At 62.3% G+C, this 11,706-nt stretch overlaps 3 protein-coding genes across 4 annotated transcripts in view; 1 reads left to right on the top strand and 2 right to left on the bottom strand.

The window, feature by feature from the left end:
• The window catches only part of LOC310896387 (phosphofurin acidic cluster sorting protein 2-like), a 52,402-nt gene extending 52,117 nt beyond the window's left edge, over positions 1-285 (bottom strand). The window contains exon 1 of the mRNA XM_083828589.1: positions 17-285. Within this exon, the coding sequence (XP_083684715.1) occupies positions 17-270 (254 nt within the window). The 5' untranslated portion in view covers positions 271-285. The remainder of the gene's footprint in view (positions 1-16) is intronic.
• Positions 286-665: 380 nt separating this feature from the next.
• LOC310896395 (transmembrane protein 121-like) lies at positions 666-4,279 on the top strand. The gene is made up of 2 exons (XM_083828618.1): positions 666-1,569; positions 2,979-4,279. Exons 1-2 carry the CDS (start codon positions 1,370-1,372, stop codon positions 3,916-3,918), a joined length of 1,140 nt encoding a protein of 379 aa, XP_083684744.1. The 5' UTR covers positions 666-1,369; the 3' UTR covers positions 3,919-4,279.
• Positions 4,280-5,164: 885 nt separating this feature from the next.
• On the bottom strand, positions 5,165-11,642 carry RRP36 (ribosomal RNA processing 36). Of its 2 annotated transcripts, XM_083828623.1 has the most exons (8): positions 11,431-11,642; positions 9,421-9,550; positions 7,346-7,412; positions 6,805-6,909; positions 6,608-6,682; positions 6,384-6,501; positions 6,001-6,171; positions 5,165-5,631 (listed from the first exon to the last, which is right to left on the bottom strand). In XM_083828623.1, exons 1-7 carry the CDS (start codon positions 11,606-11,608, stop codon positions 6,032-6,034), a joined length of 813 nt encoding a protein of 270 aa, XP_083684749.1. In that variant the 5' UTR covers positions 11,609-11,642; the 3' UTR covers positions 5,165-5,631; positions 6,001-6,031. The 2 variants fall into 2 exon arrangements, with proteins under 2 accessions (XP_083684749.1, XP_083684748.1); XM_083828622.1 differs by having other exon boundaries at positions 5,165-6,171.
• Positions 11,643-11,706: the final 64 nt, after the last annotated feature.

The raw sequence follows: 11,706 nt of genomic DNA, 5'->3' as shown, positions 1-11,706 counted from the left end.
CCCCCGCGGGGCTGACCTGGGCACGCAGCTGGGCGCCGAGCGGTCGATCTCCCACGTCGCGAACAGGTTCATGGGCACCGGCACCGGGCCGGGACCGGCGGCCGTCACCGCCGCCGCCGCCGGTGTGGCGGCGGTCATCATCATCACGGTGGTCGCCGTGGCGGCCGCGGTCGCCGCCGCCGCCGCTCCCCCTCCGGCCGCCGCCGCCGCCGCCGCCGCCGGGGGTCCCGCGGGGGGCCCCGAGCCCAGCGCGCCGCCCGCCGCCGCCATCCCGCCGCCGGTGGCGGCCCCGGAGCCTCCGCCTGGGCGCGCGCCCGCCCGCCCGTTCGATGGGTGGCGCGCGCGCGCGAGCGCGCGCGGCGGCGGCGGAGGAGGCGGGAGACGGAGGCCCGCCGTCCAATGGGAGGGCGGCCCCGCGAGGCTCGCGGCCAATGGGAGGGCGGCGGGAGGGGCGCGGCTTTGCGGCGGGGAGCCGGCCAATGGCGCGCGGGGGAAAGGGGAGGCCGGAGGGTGCGGCCAATCGGGATGGAGGGGGGCGAGGGGCGTGGCTAGAGGAAGCCGGGAGCCAATCGGGGAAGGAGGAGGGCGAGGAGCCCGGGGTGGGAGCGGCCAATGGGAGGCGGCGGGAGGCGGGGGGGCGTGGCGGCGAGTCCTTTAACGCGCGGCCCGGCGGCGGGAGCGCGCGCCGAGGGGCGCGGCCGGGCGCGCGCCCGGCGGGGTTGCCATGGCAACGGGGCCTGCTCGGGGGGCCGCGGCCCGGCGGGGCCTGGCGGGGCGCTGCCCGTGCTCCCGTTACTCGTCTGTGCGTGCCCCGGTACAGCCGCCCCCCACACACCCGGTGTCCCCTCCCGCCACCCCCGGGAACCCCCCCCCAACCTCCCGAGCCGCCGCCCGGGCGGGGGGCAGCGCCCCGCGGCCCCCACCCCGCAGGGCCGGGCCCCCGCAGAGCGGCGACCACCGGGCTGAGGGGAGCCCCCCGGCTGACCCGGGCCCGCTCCAGCCCGTGCCGGGCCGCTCCGGGCCGTGCCGCCGAGGCGGGGGCCGCCGCAGTCCCCGCCCGGCCGGGAGGGGCCAAACGCCGCCGCAGAGCCGCCGCCGGGCGATGCCGCGCCGGGCACGGGGCCGCCACCGGGGCTCCCCCCCCGCCGCCGCCGCCGTCCCCGCCCTGCCCCGGTTCCCCGGGGAGCCGCCCGAGGTAAGCGCGGCCCCGGCAGGGAGCTCCGGGGCCCCCTTCCGCGGCTGCAGCCCCGCCGGTGCGGGCTGAGCCCCGGGGACCGGGTGAGGGTCTCCCCCCGCCCCCAGCCGCGTCCCCGTTTCCCTCCCCTCGCCGAGCCCCTCCCGCCCCCGCCGCGCCGAGGGTCCCCGAGCGATGCTGCGAGCGGACAGCGAGAGCCGGCCGCGGACCCCCGCTCCCTCGCCCCGGCCGTCGTCCCTCCGTGCCGCTCCCCGCCCCGGCCCGGAGCAGCTCCCCTCCACGTCGCCGCTCTCCTGCTGCAGCCCGTCCGCGCGCTCAGCCGAAGGCTCGGGACATGCAGGACTCAGGGCTTTCGCCTGTCCGGGCACCCCCAGGTAACGGCAGCGCGCGGGGGGCTCGCTCGGCGCAGGGGCTGGGGGGGGGGCGGCAGCCCCGTGGCAGGCCCCGCTGTGGTCCGAAAGCGGGGCAGAGCGGCTGCCGGGTGCCATTCGGGAGATGGGGCAGCATGCTGAGCACAGAGCTGGGGGGCGGGAGGTTCCCAGCTCCCCCAAAGGCTTGAGGAGCCCGCAGGGTTAAACGGAGGAGCCCTTGGGGTGCTCCAGGCGTGCCCCATCTATCGGGACTATCATCTCCCTCATCCCCGCCAGCCTCTGGCACCTCTGCCTGGCAGGTTGCATCCCTCAGAGCGCGCAGGTTCTTGGCCAAAAAAGTAGCTCTGGTATGGCGGTGCCCCGCATGCCCCGCTCCCACGCGCTCGCTCCGCTCAGTGCCACCCGCACGCTGCCGGCGGCCCCTGCCCTGCCCAAGCGTGCTCGGGCAGCGCGGCAAGCAGCCGAGCCTCGTCCTCCATTTCAGCCCGGGGGCTGGCTCCCCTCCAGAGCAGCTGCCGAGCCGTGCCACGCAGGGCCCCCGGCTCCCTGCTCCCTCCGGCGCTGGCAGCAGCTGCCCGCAGCTGTGGTCGGCCAGGAGGAGGGAGCCCAACAGCGCCCGTGCCACCCGGGGCTTGTAGGACGCTCGTGGGGTCCAGGCTTTGCTCTGTCCCTGTGCCGGGGAGCCGAGCATCGGGCTGAAATCGAGGGCCTCTCACAGAGCCGTGGCCCAGTGCTGCCTCTCCTTGCTCCCTGCTCATCATGCCGGGGAGCAGCGGGCACGGGCAGACAGCTGTAGGCAAGGCTCTTGAGGAGCGCGAGGCTGGAGGAAACTGAAGATGTTGGGCAGATTTCTTCCCTCCCACCCTACAGCTTATTTTTAGCCCGGCTGTCCTTTCTCCTAATGCTGAGCATGAAAATGAAGGAGGCTAAGAAGACAGGGGCTCTGGCTCTCAGCCGTTAAGGGCCTGCTCGGGATGGAAGCACAGCCACGGCTGTGCCTGCCTTCCAGGAAAGAGCAGAACCAGGGCCGTGGACCGGGAAAGGCCACGGAAAATAAGGCACGTGCCCTTCACTGCGGCAGAGATTAAGCAGTGCGAGGAGCTCCTGGAAGAGGCAGTAGCACCCCGAGTGCTTGAGGGACATCCAGCCTGCCCCGTGGTCTCCCCCCCTGGGGTCTGAGCTGGGGCTTGTGCCCGTTCCCCAGCAGGATGTCCTGTGGAGACGTGGCCTGGCACGTTCTGGGGGTTTGAAACAATCCAGGTAGACAGGCTGGGAGAAGAATCGATGACCATCCACCATCCCCACCCCTTCTTCTGGTCATCCACAGCGGGTGGGGAGAGGGGGGGGGACAAGAGGGTGGGGACGGGCAAGCCCGGCAGCTCCCTGATGGTCCTGCCTGTTCCTCCCCGCAGGATGGTTCCCTCCCCGCCCATCAGCAAGCCCCACGTGTGCCTCTCCACGGTGCTCATCATGAGCAGCCTCATCCTCATGGATGCCTACCTGGTGGAGCAGAGCCAGGGCTCCAGGAAGCTGGGCATCTGCGTCATGGTGGCAGTGGGCGACGTGTGCTTCCTGCTGGTGCTGCGCTACGTGGCCATCTGGGTCGGGGCGGAGGTGAAGACAGCCAAGCGGGGCTACGCCATGATCCTCTGGTTCCTCTACGTCTTCGTTCTGGAGATCAAGGTCTACTTTGTCTACCAGAACTACAAAGCCGACCGCAAGAGCCTGGACCTCATGGCCCGCAAAGCGCTGACCTTGCTGCTCTCCATCTGCATCCCGGCCCTCTACGTGCTGCTGGTGGCCACGGAACGCATGGAGTACGTCCGGACGTTCAAGAAGAAGGAAGATCTCCGCAACCGCCTCTTCTGGGTCATCGTGGACATGCTGGACGTGCTGGACATCCAGGCCAACCTGTGGGAGCCCCAGAAGAAGGGCCTGCCGCTCTGGGCGGAGGGCATCATGTTCTTCTACTGCTACATCTTGCTCCTGGTCCTCCCTTGCGTGTCCCTCTGCGAGATCAGCATGCAAGGCATCGGCATCGTGCCGCACCGCATGATGCTGTACCCCATGCTGAGCATGCTCACCGTCAACATCACCACCATCTTCATCCGCGGCAGCAACATGGTCTTCTTCAGGGACGCCCGCGTCTCCAGCATCTTCATGGGCAAGAACATGCTGGCCATCGGCCTGAAGGTCTGCATGTTCGTGCAGTACCAGCGGCACCGGAACCACGCGCCGCCGGGGCCGGGCCCCACCCTGCAGGGCACCTGCCAGCCCCAGCCCTCCCCGGCGCCGGGCAAGTCCCGGGACCAGCCCGCTAGCCCCGAGGAGCTGGCCCAGGACAACACGTGATGCACCAGCCCGGGCACCGCCACGCTCGGCCATCCCCGCGAAACGCCAGGAGGGCCGCGGCGCCCCTGGACGGTGGGGACTGATCCTGCCTCTCCTCCCTCCCTGGGCAAAAGCGCTCCGGTCCCCAAGGGCAGCCGAGCAGCGCAGGGCCACGGCCCCCTGGCTCGGCCCGGGGCTGCGCGGGGACGCCGCCTGCCCCACCGCGGCCTCTTGGCCCCGCTCCCCGTGCTGCGAGAGCCGGGTGCCCACGCTGGGGGGGGCGAGGACTTCCTCCTCCTTCTTGGACAGCCGCAGGCTCGGCGGGGGCTCGGCCACGGGACCTTTTTCGTATCTCCCTCTTTGCAATAAAAGACCTGAGCCCTCCTCGTGTCTGCGTCCCCTGTCCCTAGCGGGTCCAAGTGTCACGTGGCGGCGGGGGGGAAAAGGGGGAGCTTCCTGGTGGCCACCCAGACCCGGGGAGAGGTCTGGGGCTGCAGCAGGAGTGCTGCCCGCTGGGCGGGTCTCCCAGCAGCTAGGGATGGGGGCACGGGGACCTGGGAAGGCTGCTCCTGCACGGCCTCTCAGCCAGGGCTTCTGGCCTCCTTCCTCAGTTCTCTCCTTGCGCCCTTACCAGGAGAGGTTTGTTCAGCTCCAGGACAGAAACAAAGCACAGAACAGCAAACCGATGCCACAAAGAGGCCGTGCTAGCCTCGAGCTTCGGTGCCACCACGCTGCTGCCAAGGAACCCCCCCCCTCCAAAGGCGTAAGGATGCGGCAGGCTCTGCATCGTGAGGCCAGGAGAGGAGGAAGAGGCCGGGCAGCGCACAAAGCAAGCCGCGCGTGGGCTAAAGGCGGCTGAGGATCTCCTTATCGTCCCTAACCGAGCTGGCACATCCCACTTCTTCCGCCTTCCCCCAGTCTCACCAAAACCCGTCAGCAGAGCAGGATGTGCGGGGAGGCAGATGCTCCAGTACCGCCCTCAGCCAGGCAACGGTGGCGTCGCTCGCCTCGCTTCCTGCCCGCCGCGAGGCCTCTCCCCGGGGCCCCACGCAGCAGCTGCCAGCCTGCGGCAGCGGGGCTGCGCCCTGCCCTGCCGACCTGGGTCTGACAGGGAGCGCCGGGCCCGCACCCACGTCACCTCGGTGAGGAGAGGGCCAGCAGGAGGGAGGAGAAACAACAGAGATGGCGGTCGTGGGTAGTGCCGGAGAGAGGCACGTCCTGTCAGCTCAAACTACAGCTTGGATTGCAACAGCACCGACACCGGGAATAGAGGGAAAGTGAAGTATTTATTTTGTGCGGAGCCAGCCCTTGAGAGAACAAGCTGAGAAGGGGGCAGCCCTGCTGGAGATACCGGGCAGCTGTGCCCCACCAGCCAGCTGCGTGCCAGGCCGCGAGGGAGGCCTGCCACGCCACGGCTGCTTTGACAGACACCGACACAGTTCTCTCGCCTCTTCTCAGCGCTGGCCATGCTGCATCTGGATACCACACCCAGGTCGGGCCCCCAGCAGCAAGGTGTTGGCCCTCTGGGCTCACTGCAGCTGAGGATGGGAAAACCGGCAGGGGCTGGAGAACCGTGCTGGGAGGCTGAGGGAAGCTGGCTTACTGAGCCTCAGAGGGAGAGGCCTACAAGCAAGCCCTCCTGCTCATGCCCAGACCTGTAACGAGGTTTTTAACAAGACAGAGCCGGGCACGTCACTGAGAACAATGATCACAGGCTAACACCAGGCAGCGTTCCTGGAAGAAAAAAAGAAATCCCCTTGAGACCTGGAAGCAGTGGAGCAGGGGCCCAGAGAGGTGGTGGCATCTGTCCTCGGACATCTCCAGCCCCACACGAAGCAAGCCCTGAGCAGCCTGTTCTGAACGCAGCCCTGGCCCTGCTCTGAGCAGGGCCGGGACCGGAGCCCTCCCACCTCAGCTGGTGCCTGTGAGACCCGGAGAAGAGCCAGTGACGCAGGGCACAGCTTGTGCTCTCCTAGCTAGACGAAGAGATGGGCAGGTGCAAGGTCTGGAGCCTAAAAACATCACCGTACAGTGATGGCAGGAAGATGGGGGGCCGTCTCCCAGGCCTGGCCAGGGCGGAGGGAACCCCAGCAGCAGCCCCACCTCTCCAGGCAGCAGCACGCCTGCCCAGCCGTCACAAGTTCTTCTGCGAGGGCAGACGGCGCTTGTCTTTGATGGCGTTCCTCTTCCTTTTCTTGTTCAGGAAGCTCTCCAGCTTTCCACTCCTCTTCAGCTCTGCGTACTTCTCTGCCAGCTCCAATTTCCGCTTCTCAGCTGCGAAGGAGAGAGGAGCGAGGCTTTAACCCAAGCCTGAATCATCTCTGCACACTGGCCCCTTCTCGCCTCTCCCTGCCTGGCTCCAGGCCCGGCTTGTGACTCGGGTGCCAGCACCAGACCCATCCCTCCGCAGCTCCAAGCGAAATTATCGACCACTCACTTCCAGAGCTCGGAGCCCTGTCAGCAGCACGTTCGCACTCTGTACTTACATTTCTTCAGGAAGAAGGGTTTCTTCCCCTGCTTGGCCAATTCCCGTTGTCGTCTCTTCAAAGACAGCTCCCTCTCCCTCCGTTTTTGCTGTTTTTTCTGTGCCAGTTCTTGCTGTGTCTGCACAGAAAGGATGGACCGTGTCAGCAAGCGTCTAGAGAACCCTCAGGTCACACACCTCCTCTCTTCGTGCCTCACAGGAGAGGAGCTGCTGCACCGAACTTACCATGCGGTTCAGGAGCTGCTGCAGCTTCTCCTTCTGCTCCACGTCCCGGCATTTTTTCAGCTGCTTCTGAATCATCTGGAGAAGAGAGCAGAAAGCTGCGTCACTGCCTGCCTGCCAGCTCCGCTGCGAAAGGCCTTTGCGGAAGCTGCTCCTGCCAAGCAAGGTTCTCCTGGCCAAGGACAGGCATAAAGCATCACCTCCTTCTCCTGCTTCTTGATGGCGTCCAGGAAGCTGTACGTCTTCATAAATACTTCAGGGTTATACACTCCAGACAGGTCATCAAATCGAGGGTCTCTGTGGATCTGGAAGCGGGAAAGGCAGAGCTGAGAGCCGGGGCCAGGTTTACCGTTAAGGTCCTGCTTTCTCTCTTCCCATGGATCAGACCCTGACGTTTTTATTTTATTTTTTTTATCTAGCAATATTTACAGCCACCACTGAAAACATCTGCAGTTAGCAAAGACTGAGCCCAACAACAAAGGTGGCGGTCCCTCACCAAGTCATCACGTCTGCATCCAGTTTACCTGGCAACAGCAACAAGCCAAATTAAGCTCGGCACCTGCTGCACCCCACCTCTTGTTCTCCCCAAAACGCGCAGTACCTGTACCCACGCTCAGCGGGCTGGTCAAAGCCCCGTCTCCCACTAACAGCCTGTGCCACCTTCGGCAGCCCCAGCACCACCTCCGTGCCCCTCGGCGTCACTAAGGGAGCTGAGCTGAGCTGGGGAGAAGGAGCACCCACCTTCTTTGTGACAGAGACAACTTGTCGCAGAAAAGGCACGGGTTTCTTGGCAGACATCTCCACCGGCCTGAAAGAGGAAAAAAAAAAAAACAACCACATACTTGAAGGGAGCAGAGGGCAGAAAGAGGCTCAGAGTAATGCGCCAGCAGGTCACGCAGACCCTCTGGAGGATATTAATGCACAGTGCCAAAACACCAGGCTTCTCCCATGGCGATACCTTAGAGGTGGCCTGGTCAAGAGCCAGACAAGGCTAGTGCAACCAACCGATCTATAGATGCGTGGCTAAAGTAATCCCCCACAGAACATCTGCGTGTTTCGTGTCTTGTTCCAGAACCTCAGAGCCCACTGTATCAAATGAAAACCTACCTCTGCACAGGATGCGTCGGTAAACGCACCGTACTCAGTCATCACACGCACGTTCTCGTTCACCACGTGACAACCCTCTTGTGTTCCTAGCCCAACTCACGCGCTACTGAGCGGTACTCAGTGTGAAAGGCAACACCAAAGCTGGGTGTTTCTGCAGTGACGTGGTCGTTACAGAGACAGGTCCGCCCTCCTGTGACCAGGAGCAGTATAACTGATGTGTGTCACACCGTAACTCGGGTACAGGAAAGGCCAGACCCCAGGAACGTGGGCCATACAGCTTATGGCACGTATTCCAAGAGATACTTCGCAGTGGCTCAGGACCCAAGTCCTTCTTGTAGCCCAGGCCTTTGGAGCTTGGTGCTTTAGGGGTGAGAGGAAGGCAGGATAACGCGGGAGAAGGGAGTATTACTCTCCCCATACCACTCAGATGCTGCATCCCATGATTTGTCCGTACATCACCTACGTTACCAGAAACGGGGAAAGACGTGTGAAGCTGAGAGTCCTGGCGTTACAGCCACACTTGGCAATAGTTTCACTGGGGCAAGGAGCACAAACAGCCCTGAGGCAATAAAGCAGATCTCCAACTCATGCTCGAGGCAGCATTTAGCGTATCTTCACATCCGCTCATGTAGCTGCACCCCTGTGCAACGCTCAAACCAGCTTTATAACCCATCGCTGAAAGCAGCCGAGTTGCCGGGGATTTCCCTGAAGCCCTTTTTAAGAAGTTCACTTCCATTATAAAAAACCATGAGAGAAACAGCATCTGGGGTTTACAGTGATGCAGCGCTTAAAGGATTAGGGGAATTAAATAATAAAAACAGAATTATGCAAACCAGGTATTAGAAATAGAGACGCTGTCTGAGGATGCTGCACTACACAAGATCTCCCAGCCTCTCGGGTAGGAGGCAAAGTAGACGCATCATTCTGGTCAACTGCTTCATTCAGAAGGAAAACCGACTCGGCAGAGGTTCAGAAATAGGGGAGGGAGCACCAGTGCAACAGAGGAGACCTGTTCAAATCGCTGGGATATGACCCTGAGGACTGAGAACTGTTAACTACCGCAAGTAAAGGGTAATGGTATGGCAGCTGCTAATGGCAGAGGCCGGCAAAGAGATCTGATAGGCTTTGTTGCACTGACTACATTCCACAGTCGCCACATCAATAGCGTCTCCAGAGAATACAAACAGGAGGCATAAAGACTACGGAGAAGGAGAACGGGAGAGTACTGGGCGGAGGGGAGGGAGGGAGGAACATCAACGCAGATGAGAGAAGAGCAGAAGGATGAATGAAATCCCAGAAAAACTGGTCAACTCTGCAGCTCCGGGAGCCGGGCAGGAGACCCCGATAAGCTGGAAGGGGATCAGAAAGCAGCAGGGGGACAGAGGTAGAACACTCTCCCTTAAAAGAGAAGCAAGCCGTGCTTCTGGGTTAAAAGCATCTCGGTACAGAGGGCGTACAGGAATTGAGTGCTGATTTAACTGTCAAGTAACAGGTGACAGCTGGGGAGCAGGACAGAATATCGAGAGCCCCAACGCTATCAGCCCGTTCCCAAACAAAGCGCTGGGGTGAAGGACGCCACTGTACAGCACGTTAAAGGAGATCTACAGCAGCCCCAAGGCAACAGCGACCCGTGAGGAGTTCCCAGCACAGCTTCTGGAGAGCAGAGGGCACACAGGAACTTCATTCTGAACGCACGAGGACACCTTTACCCCTTTTTGCTTCGTTGCTGCTTCACTGCGGGTTTGGCAGTTTTCTTCGCACCGGCCACCTGCTTGCTCACTCTTGTTCCCGTACCACTCTGCAGCTGCAGTCGTTCCTCAAAAGACATAAAACACGGATCTGGAAGAGAGAGCAGAACACGCCTGAAACAAACAGCTTCTTGAGGCACTTCTTGAGTTCCACCAAGAGGGACAGCTCAGTTGGCTACAACTGGCACGAGCCCAGTGGTGCCGCCCCTCTCCTGCTGCATGCACCCCTCAGCTCACATCTTATATTTTACAAATTATTCCTTCTCGCCTCTGACCGCCGAATAGAAGACCACCACAACAGAAGAAACATCAAAACCACTTCTACGCCAAGTGCCGATGAATGCACAAGATATTCTCCCGGAGTCTTCTGTTGCTACGCTTCTTTAAGATCACTGTCACTGAAGGAGACTAAACAGTTCTTACAAGATATAAAACATTAGCAGCCCGAATGACGAGTACTACACCAACAGCGTACTGTTCTCCTCCTCCTAACTGCAACCAAACCAATTCTTTCTGGGTTCACACCTGGGAGGTGTCTGCCTGCTCAGCACCTCTTCACAGTGCCAGGCACGCAGTCCTGGCGGCGAGGCACAGCTGGGGTACCAAGCGGCTGGCACAAAACACCCAAACATGGCCTCCCCAAAACAGCCGTACCCTGCCCCAAGTACTGCCCTAAGAAATGCTTTCTTTTCGCTTGCACACTCGAGTTTTCAGAGCAAGGGAGAAAGGAAACGTTAACACAGCGCTGTTTGATCACCCTGCTCCCCCAAAACACCCTTCCCGCTGATGATGCTGCCGGCTGATCTCCTCCCTGGCTCAGGCTCCCTTGCCCCCCATCACCGTTGCCCTTTGTCAGCCTCGTGCTGCCACTCAGTGCCTGCACGGCCACAACGCGACACCTTCCGAGCAGAGACCTGCGCTCACCGCTCAGGTACAAACCGAGTGCCAAGCAGCTTGGCAATTCATAGCCATCATCTTAGTGGAGTTCGTAGCCTTCAGTGCAAAAATCTTTAAACTGCACTACAGGAAGAATCTGTATTCGTTACACAAGTTACTGGGGCGTAGAGCAGTTAATCTCTATATAGGAGGATACGTGGGTGTCCCTGGATGAATGAAAGTTTCTGTGCAAGGTCAGTGAGAAGGGCAGAGAAAACATTAAAAGAAAGGAAGAATGATGTGGAAATGACTCTAATGTTTTGTAAAGACAAAGGCACTGTCACTTGCAGTGCAGAATTCCAGTTGGCCACATTTCCAAAACAGTACCGTGAAAGTAAGCAAAGGCTCACGTGCTGGCAACAAAACCAAGAAGCAACACATTAAAACCTGACGGGGAAAGCACCTTCCGCACAGCAGTGTCAGCACAGGACACGTGTCCTACCGTGTGTCTGTAGGAGGCTGGCAAGAACTAGCCACTCACACTGTTACAAACATCATCTGAGAGCAGCAGAAGAAAAAATGACAAATCACCAGCCGTTGTAGGGCAGAAGCCAGAGGTCCCAGGGGGCAAACAGAGCTGGGCAGCAGCTGGGGAAGTGCAGTGCCCTGCTCCAGAAGGGCTGCTCCCACCCCTGCGGGAAACTCGCCGTCCTGAGGGGCTCTCCATCGCGGGCCCAGCCTGCTTCCCTCATCCCCCGCACCCTCTCCCGATCCTTTAACTTCCTGGCTGCTTTTTGTCCCTTTTCCCCTCAGAACACCTCAGCGGGAGGGGACCTCCAGAGACCCACCCCCCCCCCTCTGCCAGACCTCCGGCCCCACCGACGCCCACGGCGGGCCACCGAGGTGTCACCAACCCCCTCGGGAGCACCCGTTTCCCTTACCCCTACCTCAGGCATTCGCCCCGGTGCCCGGGCCCAGCAGCTTCGGGCCGCTCCGGGGCAGGAACCGACCGAGGGGACAGCGGGTTACGGCCCGGCCCCTCAGGGCCCCCTCAGAGCCCCCTCAGGCACGGCGGGAGCGGCCGCAGGGCCTCACCTTCCGACGCCGAGCCCGCTGCCGCTGCCGCCGCCGCCGCCGCCGCCGCCGCCTCCTCCTCCTCCTCCTCTTCTTCCTCTTCCTCCTCCTCCTCCTCCTCCTCTTCCTCTTCTTCTTCCTCCTCCACCTCCACCTCCACCTCCTCCTCCTCGCCCCGTGCCCCCCTGCCCCCCCTCATGGCCGCCCCCTCCCCTCAGCCACGCGCCCAGCGGCGGTCGGGAGGCGCGCATGCGCAGTCAGTCACTCAGGCAGTCACTCACTCACTCGGTGGGAGGG

This window comes from Anser anser (genome assembly GCF_964211835.1).
Source record: "Anser anser genome assembly, chromosome: 3".
In the NCBI taxonomy this organism is placed as follows: domain Eukaryota; kingdom Metazoa; phylum Chordata; class Aves; order Anseriformes; family Anatidae; genus Anser; species Anser anser.
This window is presented reverse-complemented; position numbering and strand designations above follow the sequence as displayed.

What these genes read in the sequence shown, in the direction of transcription:
- LOC310896395 (XM_083828618.1), top strand. Translation starts at nt 1,370, where the DNA reads ATGCTGCGAGCGGACAGCGAGAGCCGGCCGCGGACCCCCGCTCCCTCG. An exon ending in GCCTGTCCGGGCACCCCCAG is followed by an intron (nt 1,570 to 2,978) that starts GTAACGGCAGCG and finishes TCCTCCCCGCAG; the next exon opens with GATGGTTCCCTCCCCGCCCA.
- RRP36 (XM_083828622.1), bottom strand. Translation starts at nt 11,608, where the DNA reads ATGAGGGGGGGCAGGGGGGCACGGGGCGAGGAGGAGGAGGTGGAGGTG. An exon ending in AGCAGCTCCTGAACCGCATG is followed by an intron (nt 6,502 to 6,607) that starts GTAAGTTCGGTG and finishes CTTTCTGTGCAG; the next exon opens with ACACAGCAAGAACTGGCACA. An exon ending in ACCCTTCTTCCTGAAGAAAT is followed by an intron (nt 6,172 to 6,383) that starts GTAAGTACAGAG and finishes TCTCCTTCGCAG; the next exon opens with CTGAGAAGCGGAAATTGGAG.